Source organism: Pristiophorus japonicus, chromosome 19, assembly GCF_044704955.1.
Source record: "Pristiophorus japonicus isolate sPriJap1 chromosome 19, sPriJap1.hap1, whole genome shotgun sequence".
Lineage (NCBI taxonomy): Eukaryota > Metazoa > Chordata > Chondrichthyes > Pristiophoridae > Pristiophorus > Pristiophorus japonicus.
Genome location: NC_091995.1, coordinates 20,232,578 through 20,259,098, shown reverse-complemented (window position 1 = coordinate 20,259,098; position 26,521 = coordinate 20,232,578). Strand labels below are relative to the sequence as shown.

At 49.3% G+C, this 26,521-nt stretch overlaps 1 protein-coding gene across 1 annotated transcript in view; it reads right to left on the bottom strand.

Moving 5' to 3' along the window:
• The window catches only part of LOC139229785 (interferon-induced very large GTPase 1-like), a 35,792-nt gene extending 26,479 nt beyond the window's left edge, over positions 1–9,313 (bottom strand). The window contains exon 1 of the mRNA XM_070861369.1: positions 8,359–9,313. Within this exon, the coding sequence (XP_070717470.1) occupies positions 8,359–8,392 (34 nt within the window). The 5' untranslated portion in view covers positions 8,393–9,313. The remainder of the gene's footprint in view (positions 1–8,358) is intronic.
• Positions 9,314–26,521: the final 17,208 nt, after the last annotated feature.

The window sequence follows — 26,521 nt, the reverse complement described above, 5'->3', positions numbered from 1 at the left end:
CTGCAGTACCCCATCGGGTACAATTGATAAAGAACGCCGTGTTACCAAGCATTAGGCAGTACAGACTGCCTCCAGAGGCAGAAGATGGGATAGAGCCAGTCATTTCTGCATTGTTGGAACAAGGAGTTCTAGAAAAGACACAGAGCCCGTGTAACACTCCGATACTGCCCATACCAAAGGTTAATAGGCCGAATGAGTGGAGATTTGTGCAAGATCTGAGAGCTATTAATAAGATAGTAGTCCCTATCACCCCTGTGGTACCGGACACCAACATTATACTATCTGCTATCCCACCAACAGCAACTGTCTTTACTGTGGTAGATCTGTGTTCAGCCTTTTTCTCCATCCCATTAAATCAAGAGAGTCAGTATCTGTTTGCTTTCACCTACAAGAAACAGCAGTACACATGGACCAGGTTGCCCCAAGGATACACCGAAAGCCCCGCAGTGTATGCAGCAGCAGTAAAAAGAGACCTCGAAGACTGTTCATTAACGGACCAGTCTGTGCTGTTGCAGTATGCGGACGATTTGCTTGTGGCTTCTAGCCACGGATACAGGTGCATGCAAGATTCCCTGAAACTGTTACAGCACCTATGTGAGAGAGGGCACCGAGTGTCGTTACAAAAGTTACAATTTTGTCAGACTCAAGTCCAGTACCTGGGTTTTCACATATCTCAAGGGCAGAGGCAGCTAGGACCAGAAAGAATTCAGACAATGGATCCCTGATTATCAAGAATGGGATGCGGTCCTAAGATCAGCTGCCCTAAATGATGCCCCACCCAAGGTGGAATGGACCCCAGAGAGGAGGCATTTAAACAGTTAAATAAAGCCATTACTAATGCTCCGGCGTTGGGACTTCCGAATTATGGATAACCTTTTCAGATGTATGTGAATGAGAAAAAAGGATTTGCAACAGCAGTACTAACCCAAGAACATGGTGGGGGAAATAGACCAGTTGCTTATTATTCGGTTTTGCTGCCTCCAGTAGTAAGGGGAATGCCAGCATGTCTACGTGCTGTAGCTGCTACTGCGGTCATGGTGGAGAAGTCGGTATCTGTTGTTTTGGACTATCCATGTACTGTCATTACAGCCCATGCTGTGTTATTACTTTTGAATTCAGCTGCCACACAACACTTTACAGCGTCTAGAAGAACAGGTTATGAAGTATTACTGCTGTCACACCCTAACTATACCTTTCGACGCACACCGGTAGTAAACCCAGCCACCTTTCTTCCTACTAGAGAAGTAGAGGATCCAGACCAGCATGATTGTCTGTTAACAGTGGCAATAGCCACCTTACCAAGACCCGATCTGCTCACAGAGCCCATGGACAATCCTGATCTTATTCTCTATACGGATGGATCATCGTACAGGCCGTCGGATGATTTGCTTTTGGCAGGCTATGCTATTGTAAACCCCCACAAAACTGTTGAAGCATTTGCCCTGCCTCCCGGAACCTCGGCTCAGGCTGCTGAATTGTTTGCCCTCACTAGAGCTTGTATAATAGCTAAAGATCAAACTGCTAATATCTATACTGATTCTAGATATGCATTCGGTGTGGACCATGATTTTGGGCAACTGTGGAAAAACAGAGGCTTTATCACCTCTGGTGGAAAGCATATTAAGCACTCTCAACTGGTGCTTAATCTATTAGACGCCATTCAGTTGCCAAGTAAGGTAGCCATTATCAAATGTGCAGCTCACACAACCGGTGAGGATGAGGTATCAGTAGGAAATAGGAGGGCTGACATTTGGTGTCACCCTGATGGGCGAACTGTTTGCCCTAGGTCTCTATTTTTGCCCCTGTCTCACCTAACACACGGTCAGGCTCACATGGGCAAAGGAGAGATGATACATGCTATTAATGCACAGTGGTATGCACCAGGAATAACAGTAGTAATTGAGAAAGTTGCTCGAACATGCCAAATTTGTCAACAAAATAACAGAGGTAAAACACCTGCTGAATATGATCATCTATCCTAGCCAAGTATGCCCTTTGAAAATTTGCAAATTGATTTTGTCCACATGCCTCCAGTATCAGGTCTTAAGTACCTATTAGTCATAGTAGATATGTTCACAAGGTGGGTAGAAGCGTACGCCACTAGGAGAGGCGATGCCCGAACAGTAGTAAAAATTCTATTTAAAGAAATAGTACCAAGATATGGGATACCTATGGGAATCAACAGTGACAGGGGAACACACTTCACAGGAAAAATAGTGCAAAATCTTGCAGAAGCATTAGGATTCCAGTGGAAGTTACATATACCATATCAACCACAGTCCTCGGGAATGGTAGAGAGAGTAAATGGGATAATAAAATCTACCCTCACCAAGGTATGTCAGGAGACAGGACTAAAGTGGCCAGATGCCTTACCATTGGTACTGTATACAATTAGAAACCAAAAAAAACCGAAACACTGGGTTGACACCACATGAAGCCTTGTTGGGAAGACCAATGCCTACCGGTGTAAAACCACCACTGGTGGCTGAAAAAATAGCATTAATTTGGAATGATGAAAAATCACTAAAGTATGCTCAAGCCATGTGTGAAATAGCGAGGAGTCTGCACGAACAAATAAGGCAGACACAGGTGCCCCCGTCAGAAGGAAATATGCACCCTTTCAGGCCTGGAGATCAAGTGTTAGTAAAAACATTAAATAAAGAATCCTTTTCTCCTAGGTGGAAAGGACCGTATCAGATAATTCTCACAACACGAACCGCTTTGAAGTTGGAAAAGCACCCGAACTGGGTAAATATTATTTCCCCGACGAATTACAGCCGAAAGAAAAGGCATTGAACCAGGACGAGCTACGGTTGCCCGACTAAGAAACACAGCCATCTTCTCGCTGAAGAACTGTACCTGCTCTTATTTTGTGTTCACTCATTTTGTATTTTGGACTTAAAAGTATCTATAGTTACCCAAAAGTCCAGGGACGAATGTCAGAACTCATTTGTATGCCAGTTTGGGCCTTTATTATTTGGGTTACTGTTACTATCGTGCTTGCGTGTTGTTATTGTAACGAATTAGTTCAAGAGTGTTATAGAAGTAAACAGAAAAGGGAAGATGAGGCGGGACTCTTGGAAAAACTATAAGTGGACATTGGGCGTTCTGATCATTTTAGCAGTAAGGAGAGCCAGACAGGAAGAAGAATTACAATGAAGAGGAATGTCTTAAAATGCGACCCTACCCTGAGGGGTATGAACCCCCTTTTGAACAAGAAAAGAATATATAAGAAACTGTGTTGATCTAGTAAAAGATCAACAAGGAGGGAATTGTGGAAGAAAATGATCTAAGCCCTATTTTTAAGGAAAGGGTTAAGTTCACTTCTTGCTGAGTTAATTAAATTAGTGGAGCTAGAAAAGAAAACACCCAAACCTCTCAGATCTTGGAACAAAGGATGTTGTAAATACATGACTATCTAGTGTTTACATGAGTTTCCAGATACCCTGCTTATCAGAATACGGACAGGGAAAAACTATGCAAGGACAAGATAAAAGTCTGCCTCCTGAAATGACCTTTGTATTTACAGGATGTATGATTAATGCTCATATGAGGTGTTTTAGATAAAGTTCTTGCTTTGATTGCATTTACAAGAATGTATGATTAATGTACTGGTGTGGTGTGTTTTAGATAAAATTCCTGTTTCAACTGTATAAAGATAGAGCGGGTTTTCTTGTAAAATTTAGAGTTTTGCCTCGGTGCGGACTGAGCAAGGTCTCCGAGATATCTCGCTTGTAAAATAAAATTCTCTCGAAACACGATTCTGAAAGCCTCCGCCTGAGTTAATTTAAGCTAAAATTTCCTCGACAACCTGTCCTTTTATGTCGATCAGTTTAGTTTTGCCGGATTGTGTGTTGGAGTGCGATATGGGAACAGGACAGTTAAATGTGAATTCAATTACTGGTTTTGGTGGAGGGTAAATGCTGACATGGACGGTTTGGTCAAATGGCCTGTGTCCATGTTGTAACTTCTATGTTTTTCTCTGTATACTCACTCAGACTCTGTACACTTGGGAATATGTTGTGCTCAAGGTGTGAACCAATACAAAAAAGGTGAAGTGTGGTGAGGAATGCTGTTATTTGTGGTACATTTCTTGTTCGTCCTGCCTATAGGCAACTCCTTCCTGCTCACAAAGTGCTGAGATGCAAATATGGAAAGTGGAGAGAAAAAGGTTACCGGTTCACGAACAACCCAGCGCACTCACTTTGTTGGTTTACTTTGGACAGAATGACGCTGGGCGCACAACTCATCACTGTGTGCAACACCTTTCATTTAACTGCACTTTCATTTACTGTCTCCCAATAATTGGGCCTTGTTCTTGGGTGGGGAAATAAATAGAGCAAAACTGGTATTTGGGATCCACGGGCAAAGTACGGAAAATGCCCATCAGAGAGCTGGAAAAATCGATCAGGGACCAGATATCTCCAGAGATATTCGGGGAGGGGCGGGGAGCGGGTTCTGTCAGTGTCCAGGGAAGGGGGAGACAAGTTGGTGTTTGGGTTGGGGGAATCCTTGGTCAGACCACAGTGCTGAGGGAGGGAGGCTGTGCCCTCCCTCTTCTGTCCCTTCTCTGGTCCTCAGTACTTTACCAACTTGTGTTTTAGTTTAAAAGTGTGTTTTAAATTCACCCTTTCTGTCCGGATGTTTCCTGTTTCCCATCTCTGACATTTTCTCCCCTTTGCCTCAGGGCTCTCGCTGCTTTAGTTTTCTACGTCCTTTGTCCATTTTGGGGCCTGGACTTTCCGTCTGTTGCGCTGGTTTGTTCCAATATATGCAAATGAGTTTGAGTGGGAACTCGAGAAATAAAACTTCTCAAAACAGACACAATTTGGGCCCGGATTGCTGATTGCGTTCAAAGCGGAAATTCTTGGGCAATGTACTTTATTTATTTCTGTTACTTGCCTTTAAAGGTGAAGTCATGGTCCAGTTGTATAAGGCTCTGGTCAGACCACATCTGGAGCACTGCGCTCAATTCTGGGCCCCACATCTCAGGAAGGATATGTTGGCCTTGGAGAGGGTGCAGCACAGATTGAACAGAATGATACTTGGGCTAAAAGGGTTAAATAATGGGACCAGGTTGCATAGACTTGGCTTGTATTCCGCTGAGTAGAGAAGATTAAGGGATGATATCATTGAGATGTTTAAGATGATTAAAGTATTTGATACAGTCGATAAGAGTGAAATTATTTCCTCTGGTGGGGGATTCCAGAACAAGGGGCATAACATTAAAATTAGAGTCAGGCTGTTCAGGGGTGATGTCAGGAAGCACCTCTTCACACAGAGGGTAGTGGAAATATGGAACTCTCTTCCCCAAAAAGCTGTTGAGTCTGGTTGTTAATTGAAAATTTCATAACTGACGTTGACAGATTTTTGTTAGGTAAGGGTCTGAAGGGATATGGAACCAAACCAGATAAATGGAGTTACGATACAGATCAGCCATGGTCAAAGTGAATGATGGAACAGGCTCGAGACACTGTATGTCCTCTTCCTGTTCCTATGTCCCGATGCACTTTTATCCTAACCTGATCTTGTTACATTTGTTGATCAGATTGTTCTTGTAGATTGTACCCGATGTGCACGGACAGAAACAGAAAAGCATGGGTTAAGGGGTGTGTCAGCCCGGTAAAGTGAGAGGCTGCCAGCAGATGACAGACAGCGTGCCGTGTTGACTATTGGTGTCTTTGGTCGTCTCCACAGATATTACCAGGTGCTGAAGGGACTCATTTGGTCACCAGCCGGCAGTGTGGTTCTGCCAAGATGTTGACCTGGTATTGCACAGCTTCCCAATCTCCAACCATGGAAGTTCACACACACCTTTACATTGTTTCAACATTGGTGGTCATGTTTTGAGAAAATACCCACTGGTGAAAATGTCTCATTTACTGTAATACGAAATGAACGTGTCCTGATATCCAATGATAGCTCAAAAGTGGGGTCCTTTAACATTCCCAAAGATATTGTAACTCCCTGAACACGAGGTTTCAATTGTTGCAAGTTCTCAGTGTCAATCACACAATGAAAAGTAAAATTTCATACACTTCGGTTAAATAAATAATTGTGTCCTCTGTAACCAACAGTACCACCAGTTCTATCCCTTGTAATTGGAGGCAACAGCATTTATGGTCACAGGAAGAATATGTTCTCAAATGACAATGGGTGCATTTGAAAAGTGAGTTGGACAGGAATTTTAAATATAATTTACACATATATAAATATCCAAACACCATAGAAGACAAAGCAGTCAGCTTGATCAGCAGCCCATTCAACACCTTAAACACCCACTCCCTCCCCCACCTTAAACACCCACTCCCTCCCCCACCTTAAACACCCACTCCCTCCCCCACCCGAAACACCCACTCCCTTCTCCCACCTTAAACACCCACTCCCTCCCCCACCCGAAACACCCACTCCCTTCTCCCACCTTAAACACCCACTCCCTCCCCCACCTTAAACAACCACTCCCTTCTCCCACCCTAAACACCCACTCCCTTCTCCCACCTTAAACACCCACTCCCTCCCCCACCCTAAACACCCACTCCCTTCTCCCACCTTAAACACCCACTCCCTCCCCCACCTTAAACACTCACTCCCTCCCCCACCTTAAACACCCACTCCCTCCCCCACCTTAAACACCCACTCCCTCCCCCACCCTAAACACCCACTCCCTTCCCACACCTTAAACACCCACTCCCTCCCCCACCCTAAACACCCACTCCCTTCTCCCACCTTAAACACCCACTCCCTCCCCCACCCTAAACACCCACTCCCTTCTCCCACCTTAAACACCCACTCCCTCCCCCACCCTTAACACCCACTCCCTTCTCCCACCTTAAACACCCACTCCCTTCTCCCACCTCAAACACCCACTCCCTCCCCCACCTCAAACACCCACTCCCTCCCCCACCTTAAACACCCACTCCCTCCCCCACCTTAAACACCCACTCCCCCCCCCACCTTAAACACCTACTCCCTCCACCACCTTAAACACCCACTCCCTCCCCCACCTTAAACACCCACTCCCTCCCCCACCTTAAACACCCACTCCCTCTCCCACCTTAAACACCCACTCCCCCCCCACCTTAAACACCTACTCCCTCCCCCACCTTAAACACCCACTCCCTCCCCCACCTTAAACACTCACTCCCTCCCCCACCTTAAACACCCACTCCCTCTCCCACCTTAAACACCCACTCCCTCCCCCACCTTAAACACCCACTCCCTCCCCCACATGCAGCAACTCACCAAGCATTCTACAACAGAACCTCCCTGACCCCTGACCCCCACCACCGAGAAGGACAAGAGCAGCAGGTGCATGGGAACACCACCACCCCCAAGTTCCCCACCAAGTCACACCCCATCTCCACTTGGACATATATCGGTGGTCCTTCTGTTGAAAGAAAACAAATTGTTTCCAATAATGATGACACACATTTTGGACCAACATGTAGCAATATTCCTTCAGGATAACACCCAGTAGAAATCGGTAAAATTGAGTTCAGTTTATTTTAACCGGTTGAATTTGTGGCGCTGGGGCGATTTGTCTTCACAGCTCCGAACTTGGCTTAGAAACCAAACCGTATTCGTGACGTGAAATCGCCTAATATTTCCATGTATCAGTGTGGGAAGCCTAGCCAGAAGCCAGCCCCACACAGAGTTTCTGTGATAAGAACCGGAATGTTGGGATGAACTTTGTGTGGTCAGCTGGCGGGACCCCACTGGGAACACAAGACAAGGATGGTCCAGGGAAAGGGTGTTGGGTTCATTGTTGCTCTTTGAAAAAGAGAAAGGGAGAGAAAAGGAAAGAAATAATGAAAGAAATAGATAAAAAGAGAAAGAATTGCATTTCTCTCGTGCTTTTCACAAACTCAGGATGTCCCAAATCACTTTACAGCCAATGAATTACTTTTGAAGTGTCGTCACTGTTGCATTGTAGGAAACACGGTGATCGATTTGTGCACAGCAAGAGATAAATGAGCAGATAATCTCTTTTTAGGTGTTGGTTTGAGGGATAAATATAGACCAGAACACCGGGGAGATGTCCCCTACTCATCAGAGAAATCGTGCCATGGGATCTTGTATGACCACCTGAGAAGGTAAATTGGGACTCAGTTTAACATTTCATCCCGAAAGACGACATCTCTGACAGTGCAGCACTCCCTCAGTACTGCACTGGAGTGCCAGCCTAGATTTTGGGCTCAAGTCCCTGGTGTGGGACTTGAACCCACGACCTTCTCACTGAGAAGCTACCACTCATTTTCCAACTTCAGTCGAAAATCCTGCCCTGTATTATTTAGCCCATGATTCAGACTCTGTAGTGTAACATAATATAGATACATTTTATTATAAATACGTCCTTACCAATTATAGTGAGCGGGGTGTTAAAGCCATCCATGCATCTTGAGATATAAAATCCTGATGGGTTTGTGCAATGTACAAGGTAGAAATGATCACCATTCACTTTCCAACATAACAGAACAATACGGGTCGTCCAATCCACTGCGACGCTCTAAAGTAGCGCTTTGTACAATCTGACACGGCAGGACTCAAGAAGCAAATAAGACTCTTTTGGAACGATACAGATAAGACGGTCATAACATTCTGAAATAAAAATGAATCGGGTGATAATGGGTTGAGTTGCCATCCGTAATAAGGCAACGGTCTGTGCAGACCAAGAAAGCAGAGAGGAGCAACGGAACTGTGACGGCTGCAGCTCTGACCCTTTGTTCAATAGACCGTAGGGGTGGAATTGGACTTAGGTGGGGGGACACAAAACAGGTGGAATTGCATTTGGTGCCCGTTATATCACAGGCCCAATACTGAGTGCTATTGACGTCAACGGAACTGAATATCGGGCCGGGCGTATAATGGGTGATCGATACGATACCATCCGTTTTGTGCCTCCCCCGACCTCCACCTCACCAAGAGCTGGCTGTAGCACAAGGGGTTCAAATATCGCTTCCTCCGTTCAGAAGTCCCACATTAGCAATAGATTCTCTCCGCACGTTAACATTTCCATTTGATGGTCCTTCCTCCAGCTGGGGCACCTTTGACGTCAGGTTCATTCATAAAATTCCAGTGAACAGTCGGTCCTTAACGGCTGGAAGACTTGGCACAGAAGCCTTGTGGAGAAGGACAATGCACACATCAGCCCAGCCGTGGGATCTCGAGCCTGCATCTGTCTGGGCTGAAACTCTCAAGTGAGTGAAACACCAAGCAAGGTGATCAAGGCAACAATATACTAATAAGGGGGCAGAGAGGGGGGATTGTCTCAGTGTGGCAATATCATAAACCCCTTTATGATTTCCTCTGGTGCTCGTGAAATCCCAAATAATGTTGCCTTGAAGAAGATTATAATTACGATGAAATACAGGCTAAAATGTATCTTCTGTGGGCCATTTATGATGTGACGACAGGGCAATGGCCACCCCTCCCTCCCCTTCCCAGATATCAATGGAGAAGTTGGGGCTGAAACTGGATGAAGACCAGCAACAATTGAATGAGCTTCTAAATCCTTCTATTGTCGTAAATTAACATCAATGTCAAGGAGCTAAGATACTTGAGTTGGAACAATTGGCTTTGTAACTGAGGCGAGAGATTTTTTGCCTCAGTTCCATGCCAATTGTTCACCTCCGCTCTTGTCCATGGCGTGTAGTATTTACTGAATGTTTCTGAGAAATCGCCTCCCAAATGAATTCTTTGTTGACAAAGAGCCACATTAGTAGAAATTAGGTCAGATGACCAAAAGCTTGGTCAAAAAGGTAGTTTTTAAGGAGCATCTTTAAGGAGGAAAGAGAGGTAGAGATGTGGAGAGCTTTAGGCCATTCCAGAGCTTGGGGCCTCGGCAACTGAAGGCACGGCCACCAATGATGGCGGATTAAAATCAGGGATGTTCAGGAGGGCAGAATTAGAGAAGTGCAGATATCTTGGGGTGTCGTGGGGCTGTAGGAGATTACAGAGATAGGGAGGGGCAAGGCCACGGAGGGATTTGAAAACAAGGATGAGAATTTTAGAAATTGAGGCGTTGCTTAACCAGGAGCCAATGTAGGTCAGCGAGCACTGGGTTCTTGCACTTGACAATAAACTTTTCATGGGCTTTTGTGAGGCAAGTTCCTGTCATCAGGAGCCCACACAGTGTGGAGCCCTCTATAGGGCATCTGGGCAGCGGTTGGAATGGTGCATGAAAAAATCTGGTCACACGGGACAATAAACAGTGAAGTTAAGTCCCGTTCACCAAATCAGCCGGGGGTGTCAAAGAGAAGTGCGTGGAGTCTTCAAATGGCCTCTTTAATATAGAAAGTTAGTTTAATTGTAAATAACCTTAAAAATAATCTGTTTATAGAAATGCAAAGTAAAATGAACAGTTTATAAAAAAGCATAGTAATGTAAAAATTAACAATTTTTAAAAAGCAAATTAAAATGAGCAGTTTTAATAAAGGTGTGGAAAGCAATGAACTGTTGTTAAAAAGCCATTGGAGATGAACACTTACAGGAAAAAGATGTTCGGGCAAAAGCTGGATGAGAAGAAGAGGTTTCACAGCTTTGGTGAGGCAGAGCTCTGCACACTCCTCAATGAGGTGACGGAGATTCGTCAGAGGCTTCTGGGGAATGGGAAGTGTAGGGCGCCATGGAAAGTCAGCATGTTGGTGTGGGAGGAGGTGGCACAGGTTCTGACTGCAGTGTGTCACGCACAACGGAACAGTGCGGCAAAAGATTGAATGACTTAACGCCATCTGCCAGGGTTTGTACTGGTTTTAGACATTTAAAATTAAGATTTGTTAAATGTTCTTACTCTTACTGATGTAATGAATAGTGAAGAGCTTGTTTATGGGTGGTCAGACTTCAATCTCATGTCAATTGGTCATAAAACTCAGTTGCCATTGGAGACGGACCTCACTACGTGCTTATAAAGATCTTTTATCTTTACTCCAGAGATTTGAAGTGTGAAGTTACAATTAATGATTTAGACTTGCAACCAACCAAATGTTTTTAATGAAAGTGCCTGATGATCCCGGAGGAACGAGCACTTGTGCTCCGAGGCCAAGATACACAACCCAGCGCAGAGGCCCACTTATCCCAGGAGTGTAAGTGCTTCCTGGGATCATGTGGGCCTGGACCACCAATCACAGTGTAGTATTCTCATTCCTAGTCATGGGAGCTCCCAGTTCCCCAAAGCTTTTTTTTGGCGGATTTAAAGAGTTACCCCCACTTTTTGGGGCCGAAGTAGGCCAAAAAAAATGCTCTAAGTTTCCCCGTTTGATTTCTTAATTTTGGCACAGCCTAACCTGTCCTTTAGTTTTGGGGGGGGGGGGAGCCTTGATCTGCACCAAAAAGATCGGGTTGCCACAGTAACCAGGGACACAATGCGAGCTGCGGCTGCAAAGTGAAACACACAGCCAGCTCCCAACACATTAAAATACATTGCAGCAACTTAAAAACACATTAAAATACATTGCAGCAACTTACCTCCAATTATTAAAGTGTCTCCCCGCCTCGCCGATGCTGATCCCCGCCCCTATCCCAGGCCAAATTACCTCCCGGTCCGCTCCCCCCTCCTCCCCCAAACAAGTGACCTCCCGGTCCGCTCCCCTGCCCCTATCCCAGGCCGAATGTCCTCCTCCCTCCCGGTCCCCTCACCTAACTAAACCCAAAAGGCTCCCTCCCCCACCCCCGCCACCAGCCCCCAGCACCCACTTCTCTCTCTTACATTTCCTACTGCTGGTCTTCGGGCATCTGCTGCACGTACCTGCGCGGATTTCCTTACCTGTGTCGATTTCCTTACCTGCGCTGATTTCCTTACCTGTGTCGATTTCCTTACCTGCGCGGATTTCCTTTCCTGTGCCGATTTCCTTACCTGTGCCGATTCCCTTACCTGTGCCGATTCCCTTACCTGTGTCGATTTCCTTACCTGTGCCGATTTCCTTACCTGCGCCGATTCCCTTACCTGTGCCGATTTCCTTACCTGCGCCAATTTTCTTACCTGCGCCAATTTCCTGAACTCTCCAGAAGGTTTTCCTGCAGAGGCCACATACGCCAGCCTAAGAAGAATTGGAGTAACTCTCAGCTGGCCAAACTTCCCGAAATGGCCAGAATTGACACGGGTGGAAGGTTACGGCCCTTTTGGCTGAAAAAAAAGTTCCTAAAAAAATCGTAACAACTGAGTTACGCTGGTGTAAGTTGATCGGGGAAACTGTTTTTCTCCGTTATCGCAAAAAAAGCATTCTGCTCAAAAAAAACGGCATAAATCACTGGGGAAAATTGAGCCCATAGAGAATACCCTTTAAAACAAAAAAACACACAAATAAATAAAAAGTAGACTTCACTTTTTTAAATATAATAGAAATTAAATTCAATTCAATGTTTTATAAAAAAAAATAATTTTTGGAAATTAAAAAAAAATGTTTTAATAGAGCTAACCATAAACGTAATTTCATGCGCAGGGTTTTTAAACATAAGAATTAGTAAAATGAATTTTTTCTATCTTTTAAAACTCTTATTTCCCAGGCGTAAGAGTTTGAAGGACATACGCTGGGCAGGGGTTGGGCAAATAGCCCAAATCTCCGCCCGCGAAGGCCCTCCTCCCAGGGATCCGTGTGATCTGTCCAAAGTCATTTTGACAGACCGTAAGTTCTGGATTTAGGTGCATGTGCTTTGTGCATATTGTACGCACCCAGAGAGGCCGCAATTTATGGCCCCCTGGTTTATAAAGCACACAACCTGTCTCTCTCACACCAACATGCACAGACTAATTTTTATTTTCCATGTCTGAAACATAGAAACATAGAAACATAGAAAATAGGTGCAGGAGTAGGCCATTCGGCCCTTCGAGCCTGCACCGCCATTCAATGAGTTCATGGCTGAACATGCAACCTCAGTACCCCATTCCTGCTTTCTCGCCATACCCCTTGATCCCCCTAGCAGTAAGGACCTCATCTAACTCCTTTTTGAATATATTTAGTGAATTGGCCTCAACAACTTTCTGTGGTAGAGAATTCCACAGGTTCACCACTCTCTGGGTGAAGAAGTTCCTCCGCATCTCGGTCCTAAATGGCTTACCCCTTATCCTTAGACTGTGACCCCTGGTTCTGGACTTCCCCAACATTGGGAACATTCTTCCTGCATCTAACCTGTCTAACCCCGTCAGAATTTTATATGTTTCTATGAGGTCCCCTCTCATTCTTCTGAACTCCAGTGAATACAAGCCCAGTTGATCCAGTCTTTCTTGATAGGTCAGTCCCGCCATCCCGGGAATCAGTCTGGTGAACCTTCGCTGCACTCCCTCAATAGCAAGAATGTCCTTCCTCAGGTTAGGAGACCAAAACTGTACACAATACTCCAGGTGTGGCCTCACCAATGCCCTGTACAACTGTAGCAACACCTCCCTGCCCCTGTACTCAAATCCCCTTGCTATGAAGGCCAACATGCCATTTGCTTTCTTAACCGCCTGCTGCACCTGCATGCCAACCTTCAATGACTGATGTACCATGACACCCAGGTCTCTTTGCACCTCCCCTTTTCCTAATCTGTCACCATTCAGATAATAGTCTGTCTCTCTGTTTTTACCACCAAAGTGGATAACCTCACATTTATCCACATTATACTTCATCTGCCATGCATTTGCCCACTCACCTAACCTATCCAAGTCGCTCTGCAGCCTCACAGCATCCTCCTCGCAGCTCACACTGCCACCCAACTTAGTGTCATCCGCAAACTTGGAGATACTACACTCAATCCCCTCATCTAAATCATTAATGTACAGTGTAAACAGCTGGGGCCCCAGCACAGAACCCTGCGGTACCCCACTAGTCACTGCCTGCCATTCTGAAAAGTACCCATTTACTCCTACTCTTTGCTTCCTGTCTGACAACCAGTTCTCAATCCATGTCAGTACACTACCCCCAATCCCATGTGCTCTAACTTTGCACATCAATCTCTTGTGTGGGACCTTGTCGAACGCCTTCTGAAAGTCCAAATATACCACATCAACTGGTTCTCCCTTATCCACTCTACTGGAAACATCCTCAAAAAATTCCAGAAGATTTGTCAAGCATGATTTCCCTTTCACAAATCCATGCTGACTTGGACCTATCATGTCACCTCTTTCCAAATGCACTGCTATGACATCCTTAATAATTGATTCCATCATTTTACCCACTACCGATGTCAGGCTGACCAGTCTATAATTCCCTGTTTTCTCTCTCCCTCCTTTTTTAAAAAGTGGGGTTACATTGGCTACCCTCCACTCCATAGGAACTGATCCAGAGTCAATGGAATGTTGGAAAATGACTGTCAACGCATCCACTATTTCCAAGGCCACCTCCTTAAGTACTCTGGGATGCAGTCCATCAGGCCCTGGGGATTTATCGGCCTTCAATCCCATCAATTTCCCCAACACAATTTCCCGGCTAATAAGGATTTCCCTCAGTTCCTCCTCCTTACTAGACCCCCCGACCCCTTTTATAACCGGAAGGTTGTTCGTGTCCTCCTTCGTGAATACCGAACCAAAGTACTTGTTCAATTGGTCCGCCATTTCTGTGTAGAGTAAGATGGCCCACAATGCCCGTGAGTGGTTGGGGATCGGTGGTGAGGCCTTTCTGAAGGAACTGAGCGAACACAAAGAAAGGGCCAGTTAGCTGCAGGGCGTCAGGACCAGTTCAGTTCCTGGTGCCCAAATAGACCCTGGAGTCAGGCAAAGTGAGCCTCACGTTCTTGCTTTTCCCAGCTGCGTGTTTAAACCTGTACGCTGCAGAGTGTGAAAAGGAGACTAAATTATCAATGGGCTCGTGCAGCATCTGAGCTTCTGTGATGTGGGAGATGAACATTCTTCACCATTGTAACATTTATTGTTTTTCCTTCCCACGGGAGCACAGCTGTCTTTGGACATACGGGCTGCAGAGGGCGGTGAGACAGGTGGAGGTGAGGGGGGGGGGGGCGATGGTGCTGCAGAGGGCCTTGAAGGGGGGCGGGGGGAATAGAGGGCAGTGGGGGAGGCTACAGAGAGCGGTGAGGGAGGCTACAGAGGGCAGTGAGGAGGGGCGGGCTACAGAGGGCAGTGAGGAGGGGCGGGCTACAGAGGGCGGTGAGGACTACAGAGTGCAGTGAGGGGTGGGGGGGCTACAGAGGGCGGTGAGGGGGTGGGGACTACAGAGTGCGGTGAGGGGTGGGGGGGCTACAGAGGGCGGTGAGGAGGGGGGGCTACAGAGTGCAGTGAGGGGGGGCTACAGAGTGCGGTGAGGGGGGGGGCTACAGAGGGCGGTGAGGAGGGGGGGCTACAGAGTGCAGTGAGGGGGGGGCTACAGAGTGCGGTGAGGGGGGGGCTACAGAGGGCGGTGAGGAGGGGGGGCTACAGAGTGCAGTGAGGGGGGGCTACAGAGTGCGGTGAGGGAGGCTACAGAGGGCGGTGAGGGGAGGGGCTACAGAGGGGATGAGGGAGGCTACAGAGGGCGGTGAGGGGGGGCTACAGAGTGCAGTGAGGGGGGAGGGCTCCACTAGTAAAACAGTACACAGTGGTGTAATACAGTACAAAAGTACAACCCTGGTCTGTCCAACAAGCCCCTGCCGTGTCACGTTACCACGGCCTAACATATAATATACAGTACACAAGAAAAGAACCTTCCCAGACTAAACCCCTATGGTTTGGCTCGGACATACAACACCCCTTCACACAGCTAAGTGGTCTTAAGGATGTGTAGGTGTGGACAATGCTCACCCCGATTGCCCATGGACTTGCTTGCAGCTTCTTCCCGTACGACGTGGCTCCTGGTTCTGTGTCGCCGATGCAGTATTCAAGTCCCAGTTTGAGTTGCGGTCCGTATTGGGGTGGAAGAGCAAGGCTCAGCTCTTTGTGATGTTCCGTCCTTCCGTCCCGTGGTGGAATGCTCGTTTCCTGGTGAGGGCGATGAGACGAGCGAAGTAGGAAGAGAGAGAACTCTCAAAGCGCCTTCCTTTTATCCCCAAAAACCCTAGTCTCCTTTCGCGGCTGGGCCAGGGTCCCTCTACCCTCCAGGTGTGTCCTATGGGGACCTTTCTGCGCTGGGGGTCGGGATTGTTCGCTGCGCACACCAAACAAATGGCGCAGAATTCTCGGACTTCCTCCCTGACCCCCGGCCACCACCCTGCCTCCTCTCCCCTTCGCCAGGTAGTTTCCAGCCCTGGGGATCCCGCTCCCGGGCCCCCGTGGGTCAACTGGAGGAATTCCTCTCCATGCTGCGCGGGAACTATCCACCCATCCCCTTTAAACAGCATCCCCTCTTTAATGGTAATGTCCGCTGTCCCGAACGGACCTTCTACCGGTTCGGCTATCTCCCTTTTTCCCAGGATGGGATCCTGTGCTTGGACTTGCTTTAAGTCCGGGGCCAAAGCTGACCCCTGTGCTCCTCCCTTGTCCCGGATTGCCACTACTGGACCTGCTCCGTACGGATCCCAGAATACCCCTTCCCTGGCCCCGTTTGGCCAACTCGTCTGCCCTTTGGTTGCCTTCCCCTCTGGGCTCTGTCTTCGAGTGGGCCTTGACCTTATGCATATAATGATCTCCCCAGGTGACATCTAAAATTCTCCCTAGCAGCGGTGCTGTTGCTAGGGGCTTCCCATCTGCGGGTTTGAAACCGCGTCGAGCCCAGATGGCCAAGTACATGATGCACAAATTACAGGTGAACATGGAATCCGAGCAGATGGTATAGGGGGTGGGGAACTCGTTGGGGTGGGGAACCACGTACACCACCCACAGTTTGGCGTGCTGAGCGCTCAGGGTGCTGGGGAGTTTAATGGCCTTCGCTACCTTAGCCTTGGTGTCATAAATCTCACACCCGGTGAAGCACTCCCCTTTCACCACTGAACTGGACCCATCTCCGTAAATGTCCCGGCCTGTCGGGTGTATCCCGGCCCAGAATCCTACATCTAGGTCCCATGCCCCTTCTACCGTCCATGTGTGGGCCGTCCCTGGGTCAATCATATTTGCTGCCAACTTGGGCTCGGTCAACCGCTGCACTCTCAGATTCATCTGTTAGAGCAATAAAGTCCAGCGAGCAACGTGGGCACTGCTCACTGTTGTGTCCTTTATTGTCCCGTCTAACAACATCTGAGTGGGGGTGTGGTGGGTCAGTACAACTATCAGGATGATCCTGTAAAGAGCTGTGAGCGCTTTACGGCCCAATGTGTGGCCAGGAGATGCTTCTCGCAGTTGGAATATCCCCGTTCCACATCTGTGAGAACCTTTGAGGAGTAGGCCACGGGTCACAGCTTGCCGTGACGCTCTTGGAGCAGCATTGCCCTCAAGCTATCCCTGCTGGCTGCTACCTCCAAAAAGAATGTCTCCCCACCGTTGATGGCTCCCAGTGCGGGTGCTGTCTGAAAATCCTCCTTCCTCACAGTTCTGGTCCCACTCCCACCCGACTCCCTTGTGGAGGAGCCGAAGCAGAGGGGCTGCCGTGGCTGCGTAACCCTCTATAAAGTCCCGACAGTACCCTGTGAGTCCCAGGAGGGACCTTACCCTGGTTACACGCTTGGGGGCAGGTAACTCCTGTACTGTCTTCCTCTTTGCCTCATCTATAGCCCTTTCACCAGCCCTTATGGTCAGCCCGAGGAATTTGACTTCCTCCCGGCCGATCTGGGATTTCTTATAGTTCACTTTAAACCCTGTCTCCCACAACAGCCCCAACAGCTCGTCCAGCAGTGGCCCGTGCTCCTCCCCTTTGGCGGAGAACAAAAGCAAGTCGCCCACATACTGGATTAGCTGCTGGGGTCGGCTGAAGCCTTTTAGCGTGTTGGCCATACATTGGTGGAATATGGAGGGGCTGTTATGGAACCCCTGGAGAAGACATGGCCATGTGTACTGCTGCTCTTTGAACGTGAAAGCAAACTTGTATTGGTCTTCCCATTTAACAGGAATGGACCAGAACCCATTGGAGATATCCAGCACTGTAAAGTAATTGTTATTGTGTATGTAAGACCTCTGTTCGTGACTCCACGAGGCAGGGGTACGGCACTTGAACTGTACAGACTGTAGTCCTTTATTGCAGCTCCTAGAGTGAGGACACCAAGAGGTGAGCTCCCTTTTATACTGGGTTACCTGCAGTGTACAGGTGTCCCTTCGGTCTCCAGCAGCAGCACCCTCTGGTGTACAGGTGTGGTATATACAGGGTGAAGGTACATTCAGGTCTAGTGTTACAGCACATCATAGACATGCATACATAACAACACTCCCCCCATAGCCTTTCCCAAGTCCTTATTGCCATGACCAGGGGAGGTGATCAGCAGTGGGCTGTGGAAGGTTGTGGTGAGGGTTGTGTGGGTGCCAGGTGTGATCCCTGTGCTTGAGACTGGCCTCATACATTTCCCCCCCCCCCCCCACCTCACACAAAGACCATGTGTGTGTCACTGCTGTGGGATCCCTCAGTGGGGGAGCCAGTGCAATGGGTAAGGTCCATACATTGTATAATGGGTAGGTGGTGGTGTTTGGTGCTGGGCAGGGCCACAGGGCTATGTGGGCTCCTTGTCCTCCATTGGTGGTGGAAGTCTGGTCATCCCAGGGTCCGGGCAGGAAAGCTGGAGGGTTCTGGCCTCTCACTCCCGGTGCTGGCCCTGGTGGCCAGGGGGTGTGGGGCCGAGCTGGGGCAGGTTGCCAATGGTGGTGGCTGTGCTGCCCATTGACCGCTGTCCCGCCCATTGAACGCTGTCCGTGTACTGGGCCTGCTCCCACTGGGTGTGTGTGAGCCCTTCCTGGGGCATCACATTGGTCCCAAAAGCCCAGGCTACATGGTCAGGTAGCCCGCTGGACCTGGGGGTCTCCCACAGGGGGATTCCTCTGATATTTACATTATATCTGTAGAACCCAGTGCGCTTCAACTGTCTACTTTTTACATGCACGACACATTGGCTCCGATCACAAATAGTCGATTTTACACTGTTATATCTCTTCACATTATCACATTTAGCACTTACAACACTTTCTTGTGTATCGGTGTCTCCATACAGGGTTACATTTATCATATTAACATTTCTGGCATCATTATTTACATCACTTTTAAAAGCATTCATTACATTTTTTCCATTAGTTTCTCCGGCATCAGCATTTAGCATTACATTTGCATACCTGCATTCGCTTACTGCACTTTTAACTTTAATGTCCTTGGCATCGCTGTGCCTAGTGTGGAACTGTCCCTTTAATTGCCTTGGGTTGCCAGTCTCCTTTAAGGGGGCCTTCCAATCCGGTTCGCCGCTCGGGGTCACGTGTTGCTCCTCCAACGCTGCCCCTTGTGGTCTGGTCGCGGCCATTTTGATTCCAGGTTCTTTGCCTCGTGCTGCGGTCACCATCTTCTCGCTCTCCTCGAGGTACGCTGTGGTGATCCTTTTCTCCCCAGGTTCGGCCACGGACACCGGGAATACACCTTTTTCCCCGATCTTCTTCCCTAGGAGTCCTGCCACGGCCCAGAAGGTGAGGTCTGGACGTTCGGGTTGGGTGATCTCACCACGGTGTTGTGCAGTCTGTGTCATCGCCACACAGTCGAGCTGGACAGTAGGATTTCTAGGTGCTGCGATGGATCCAAGTTTGGGGCCGCGTGGGATGTCGATTGCCGGGGCCCAGAGGCCTCCATCGCTCCGATCGATTTGGACCTGCTTCATCCAACTTCTTCCCAGCAGCGTTGGACCATCGCCAGCAACGATCCACAAGGGGAGCTTGTACATCACGTCGCCATGGGACACCTGGACCTCCACGCTGCCAACGACTGGGATGGTGCCTTTTGTATAGGTGGAGCAGCTGTGCCTGGATTGGGGACAGTTTTGGTCGTTCGGCGGGATTGTTCCAGAGGTTTTCAAAGGCCGTCTGACTCATCAACGACTGGCTCACCCATGTGTCGATCTCCATCGAAACCCCGTTGATGTCCACTTCCATCTTCCGCGGGGAACTCTCGGTGGAGCAGGTATATATTCCGTACTCTTCTTCCAGGGGCTGAGCAGCTTTGTCTTCATCAGTGTCGGAGCCCAGGGGACCGGCCAACTCTTCAGCGACGCGGTGAGTAAAGCTTTTTCTGCACATTCTCTGAATGTGACCTTTTGCGTTGCAGCCTTTGCAGGTACAGTCTTTGTATCGGCACTGGTGGGCCCTGTGGTTTTCTCCACAGTGCCAGCACGGTGCTAGTCGGTTGGTCCCATGTGGCAGACTCAGGGTTGTGGGACTCGGGGCAGCAATCTTGCCTTTGTAAGTCACCATTCTGTTCACTGTGCTCGTCGGGTTAGAGTCCTGGGTGCAGGTCATCATCCGTTTGGAGTCACAGACCGAAATCATGAAGGCCTGGCTCACTTTGATTGTCTTCTGCAGGGTGACCGTTATGTCTGCAGAGAGCAGTTTATGGAGGAGGCCCTCGTGGCCAATTCCAATAACGAAGATGTCCCTTAGTGCTTCAGTGAGGTGGTCGCCAAAATCACACGGTGCAGCTAATCTTCTTAGATCTGCAGCATACCGAGCAATTTCTTGTCCTTCGGGCCGCCGGTGAGTGTAAAACCGGTGCCTGGCTGTGAGGATGCTCTTTGGGTTTCAGAGCTCCTCATAGCTCTTGGTTATTGTCTTCACTGGGACGAGCAGGTCCCTGACGAGGCCGTGGATAGTGGGCCCACAACTGCTGAGCAGGATGGCCCTGCGCTTGTTCGCCAGCGTGGCCGGTGAGTCCCCATCCAGGTCGTTCGCGATGAAGTGTTCTAACCTTTCCACGAAGGCATCCCAATCTTCCCCATCAGTGAATTGTTGGAAGTTGCTGAGATTCGACATGTTTAGCGTGGAATTCGTAACGTCACCAGTTATTGTGTATGTAAGCACTCTGTTAGTGACTCCACGAGGCAGGGGTATGGCACTTGAACTGTACAGACTGTAGTCCTTTATTGCAGCTCCTAGAGTGAGGACACCAAGAGGTGAGCTCCCTTTTATACTGGGTTACCTGCAGTGTACAGGTGACTCTTAGGTCTCCAGCAGCAGCACCCTCTGGTGTATTGGTATGGTATATACAGGGTGAAGGTACATTCAGGTCTAGTGTTACAGTACATCATAGACATACATACATAACAGCTGCGGTCGCTGGAATGCTCCCTATAAGATCGGCAACAGCCGCGACTGTGGGCGTGCAGGCTGGGATATTTTTATTGAGCACCCGATAGTCCACGGTGGTTCTCCACGACTGGTCGGGTTTCTTAACCGGTCAAAGTGGTGAGTTTACGTGGGTGGTTATCGGCCTCAATACCTCCTGCTCCACCAGGGATCCCAGTGCCGTCTCCAAGTCGGTTTCTGCCTCTCTGGGGAAACTTACTGCTTCTGTGGCGGTGACATGGGGTCCCCTTGTACTCTGACTTCTACCCCGGTCACCCTGCCACAGTCACGTTTGTGAGTGGTGAACGAGGTGAGGTTGTCCCACAGGTTCACCTGATAATGGGCTGGGGTATTGCCGACCAGCTGCTCCAGGTCGTAATCCCCCTGGGCTTCATCGTACACATACTGCCCTTTCCTTCCCCATCCCTGGAGATTACTGTTACTTCCCCTTCTTTATCGGAACCCACTGCTCCCCATAGGCAGTGATTCCTTAAATCCACTATAACTTGGTGGACTAACATGGTCAGGCCCGAGGACTCCTGACCCTGGCTGTTCCCATTTTATTAGGACGCATTTCCACGTGGCATGGAGGGATCCTAGCTCTATGGCCAGGAGTCTGGAAATTGCCCCAGCCTGCTCGTTCCCCGTGAACCCCACGAGGCTGAATAGGACCCTGCTAGACCTGAGTGAATTGGTCGGGTTCTTTGAGTGGACCACTGTGCTGGAAGCCCCGGTGTCCACCAAATATGTCCCCTGCACCATCTCCACCCCCATCCTCACAGGGCCTGCCCTAGTCATCGTACGTAAGGGGACACAGGTACTCAGGCTGGGCACGTTAGTCAGAGTGGGGGGCTATACGGGTGTGGTCGGGATCACACTGCTCACGGCAGCATGTACCCTCCCTTTGTCCTGCAACAGAACAGTCCGAAGGGTGGCCACCAGAACATCAAACGGTTCCTCGGTCTCCCCCTTCACCTCGACGGCCTGTGGCTTTGGCACTGGAGGGCCCCCTCGGCCTGGCCCCCCTTTTTTGGCCGGGCACACTCGCCTCCAGTGTCCCGTCTTCCCACACCCGACACATGTCCTGGACTTTCCGGCACTAGCCCCTTCCTGACATAATTCCTTCTTACCCCCCTCACTGGCCTTTATTTCATGGACCCTTCCCTTTGATTTGATCTCCTCAGAACCAGCCTTAAATTCTAGGTTCAATTTTCGGAGCACGCCGGCCTCCGTATTTGCGAGGTCTTCGGAGTCAAACCATGCTTCTGCCTTGGCCCTGATCCATGGCAAGCTGTTCACCACCAGGGCCCTGAGCCAGTGATTCCTGGGCTCCCCTGGTAGCTGCTCTCGGTCTAAGGCCCCTTTTTGTACACAGGCCACAGCCTGTCTGTGAATGTCAGCGGTGCCTCGCCGGCCAGCTGTAATCTTCGTTCTTCTCGGGAGAACGGGCTACCCTGGGTATGCCCCATGGCCCTCAGGATCTCCTCCTTTAGCCCCGCTGTGGTACCTTGCCCCAGCTTGGTGGCTGTGGACAAGGTCTGATATAGTTTCCCGTCAAGGGAAAACAGCAGCAGCCTGTGAACCCCGCCCTCACTACACCCGTTGATACCCCCCAACCTGCTCTACTTCCGTGAAGTGAACGGAGGGGTCCCCGTCCTTCTTTAGCCTGGGCACGCTCGCTACCATGGCCTGCAGTTGTGGGGTTGATAGAGGGAGCAGGTAATCGCTCTGCGGCGGGCCCTGGTCACCGTTTGGTGCAGGCGGGCCGTATTTCTGCTGCCTCAGAGGACACACTGGTCCCGGTGGTGCTTCCGGCACCGGTCGAGCTTCCCGGTCCTGATCCCAATCCCCAGCTTCCTGGCCCTCCTTGTCCCAGTCTACCCGAGCTTCCCCCGGTGGGGCTAAACAAACCATACCTCTGGCTTTGGACAAAGCTTGGGTCAAACTTGGGATTGTTTCCTCGCAGGGCCCGTGATTTCAATCCTCATACCCCCGACTTCTGGCTACCCGCCAGGCCATTTTAATATCTTTTAGCTGAGCCTCCAAGCTGTCAGCCCTCCTGTTAATCACACGTTCTCCTCCCGCAGAGCCTGCTCATTGAGCTTGGCCTCTGTAACCTGGCACTGCAGCTATTCCCCAGTGTTACGGGAGGTTTCTTCCTGCCCACGTCTTTCCTGCCTTTCCTCGCACAATCCCTCTAGAAGCCTGCTCCCTGCTATTCCCGTGTGTCCGACCTGTGCTCAGACTCCTGGAGCTCATTCTGCAGCTTTTCAAGCTGCTCCCTGAGCAGGTGAACTTGCTTCTGCAGACACAAGAGCCAAATCGCTTTCTCTTTGGGCTTCTTGTGATCCTTGCTCCCTGTGCACTCTGTGGGCCCACATTTCCCCAGCCGCCTACAGCAGCGGAGTGAGGGGGGGCACGCCGACTTTTTGGGGCAAAAAAGCACCAAAAATGTACCTTTAATTTGGCCGCTCCCTTATCGTCGGGTTCCATTGGCGCGGTGCTGCAGAGCCTGCGGGGGGGTCGGAGCTTCGGCCGCGCTTGCTCAGCACAGCCAGCAGGGGGCCGGGGCTTGGGCCCAGCATCTTGTGGAGTGCCGGCAGGGGGGCGCATGTCCGTTTGAGCTTGCGCGCATGCGCAATTCAGCTTGCGTGCATGCGCAGTGGAGCAGGAAGCTTGGCAATCGGCCAATTAAATGGAGAGCGTCCTCAGTACAATTGGTAATGGACCATATATAAAGATAATGTCTAAATAATGATTTTTGTGTGGCTGAGGGCGTGGAAAGGAGTGCTGGATAGGTGGAAGAAAGGTGAGAACTGTACCTGAGTGTAAGTCCAATACACGAATGATACAAGAGTGTGCAACAAGAACAAAGAATTTCCTCCATGAGGAAGTGGAGAAACTCGTGACTGTAATTGAGGAGAAATGGCTGGAGCTGGATATCAGCAAGTGTGGGCCCACAAAAGTTTCACCCAAGGAAATGAGAAGAAGATGGAACCTAGTTGCAGAAGAATACTCCGCAGGGGTGCATACCGCAAGATCTGGAAGCCAGTGCAAAAAGAAATGGCAGGACGTTGGTCAAGCAGTGAGTGTAAGTAATATCTTCATCTTTAAATTGAATTGCAATTGAAAATGTGACCATCTGTATGTGTCCCACCCATCAGAAGCGCACCATGTGTGAAAATTAATATTTTCATCTTTGTAGAATAAATTGGCCCACAACAAAAGTGAGACTTGAACAGGAGGAGGTCCGCCAAATCTGCACCAACTGTCACCCCTGGAACAGAGGGTTGCTGCCTTGCTGAGTCACACCGGCGGAAAAAGAATCAGCTCTGCACAAGCTGGACCCACACGCGAGGATAAGGGTGAGTCATTAAAATGCATAGTCGCCCTTCAAATCAACCTGCTGACTGGCCTGCTACGTGTCAGACTACTCATGCCACCCATCCTGCCCCCTCCTGTGCTACTAACCATTTGACTGTTCTGTTGTATTTTGCAGAAGAAGACACTCCTCAACATCCTGAAGATCCACCAGAAGATCCAGATGCGTGCGCTCCAGACCAAGGTGGGTGGGGGGAGGAGGGGTCCATGGAAATGTTTTCACGGGAGGATGCAGACCGCGATATGGATCAGTCGATAGTACAGGGCATCACACTGCCAGAAACCTCCATGAGCTCCTCGGCGACATTCCATGGTTTCACACCCTCCGAGGTCGCGGGTCCCAGTGGCGGTGGTGAAATGCATGTTGGGACACCCAATGCCCCACCCTGCGCCTCACACTGGAGGGGTGTCACTAGGCAGACCCACGGTGAGGGGAAGGAGAAGCCGACCAGTCTCTCCTGAGATGCAGCCCTCAGGAGAGGTTAATCAGGTTCTGTCATTGGGTGAGGAGACCAATGCCCTTTCAAGATCACTCGTGGCGGCCGTCACTGGGGTGCGTAATGAGGTAGTGACACTGTCGGGTGAAATTTCAGCACTGAGACGGGAAGTGAGGGCGGGCATTTCAGAGGGTGTGCAAACGATGGCAGATGCCATGAGGGAGCTAGCTTCTGCAATAAGGGCACAAAGGCCGGATACTCAAATGTCACTCCCACTTCAATCCACGCACCAGCCACCGGTGAGACCCAAGCCGGGCCCCCAACACCGCCCCCCACCACTATCACCGACCCTATGAGGAAGTGCACTATCCCTGAGATGTGGGTGAGGGATGGGTGCAGCCTTTCTTTGCTGTTGTTGTTGTTATTATCATTGAAGTGCACTGTAAAATATCCAATAAAAGATATTTTGCATTAAAACTGAATCATGTTCCATTAGGACCACACAACATTGAGGCACAACTGTAAAAAGTAAAAATCCCTCAACCCTGCAGTCATGCGTGCCTGCCACCCCGAGCCCTGGCGGGAGGGCTAGCCGGTGCAGTCTGCAGTCGGCAAGGTAGGACTGCTCTATTTTCTGTAGCTGATTTATCTAATTTATTTTTGATGATGTTGTGCAGCTGTTGTGCTGAAGATGTTGTGAAGTCTTTAGTGTTTTAGAATCCTCTAACTCATCTTCCCTGCGCCCCCCCACCCCCACCCTCCTATCTCTGGCTACCTGCACTCATTTCTGAAATGTAGGTAAGGTTTTTCTGTGCCTACAGAAGTGGCCACATACACTGGCCTGTTAGTTTGGAGTAACTTTCAGCTGGCCAAATTTGCTTCTATGGCCAAAAGAGGCGTAAGTGGCTTGTCACACCCCCTTTTGGAGAGCAAAAACTAAACTAGAAAAAAACCTAACTAACTGACTTACACTGGAGCAAGTTATATGGGGAAATTTGCGATTTTTAAGTTACTCCAAAAAAAGCTACTTACTCCAAAAAAAACAGGGCAACTCCTGGAGAAATTGGAGTCCAGAGGCCCTATCCTGGGAAATCTCACAGCGTAACAACTCCAGCACCCAGTGCTGAGACACATCAACTTTAGTAAATACGCAGGAGGAAATTCTGTCCCCCGTTTTGGATCTCTTGCCCTCCAAACTGTCCGTAGCTAATCCCAACCTATCGTCCTGCCGCGGTCGCCAATATCTGTAAGTCATTTGCTCGTGTGTAACGAAACACACCTACTACAAGTTCTGGATGTTAGGGATTATTATGGACAGATCTGGCATGGACAACATTTTTCGGGCTCAACCATATGGTGTTTAATAAAGTTCAACCGCACCACTAGTAAAACAGTACATAGTGGTGTAATACAGCACAAAAGTACAACCCTGGCTTGTCCAACAAGCCCCTGCCGTGTCACGTTACCACGGCCTAACATATAATATACAGTACACAAGAAAATAACCTTTCCAGACTAAACCCCTATGGTTTGGCTGGGACATACAATGCCCCTTCACAAGGCTAAGTGGTCTTAAAGATATGTAGGTGTGGACAATGCTCACCCCGATTGCCCGTGGACTTGCTTGCAG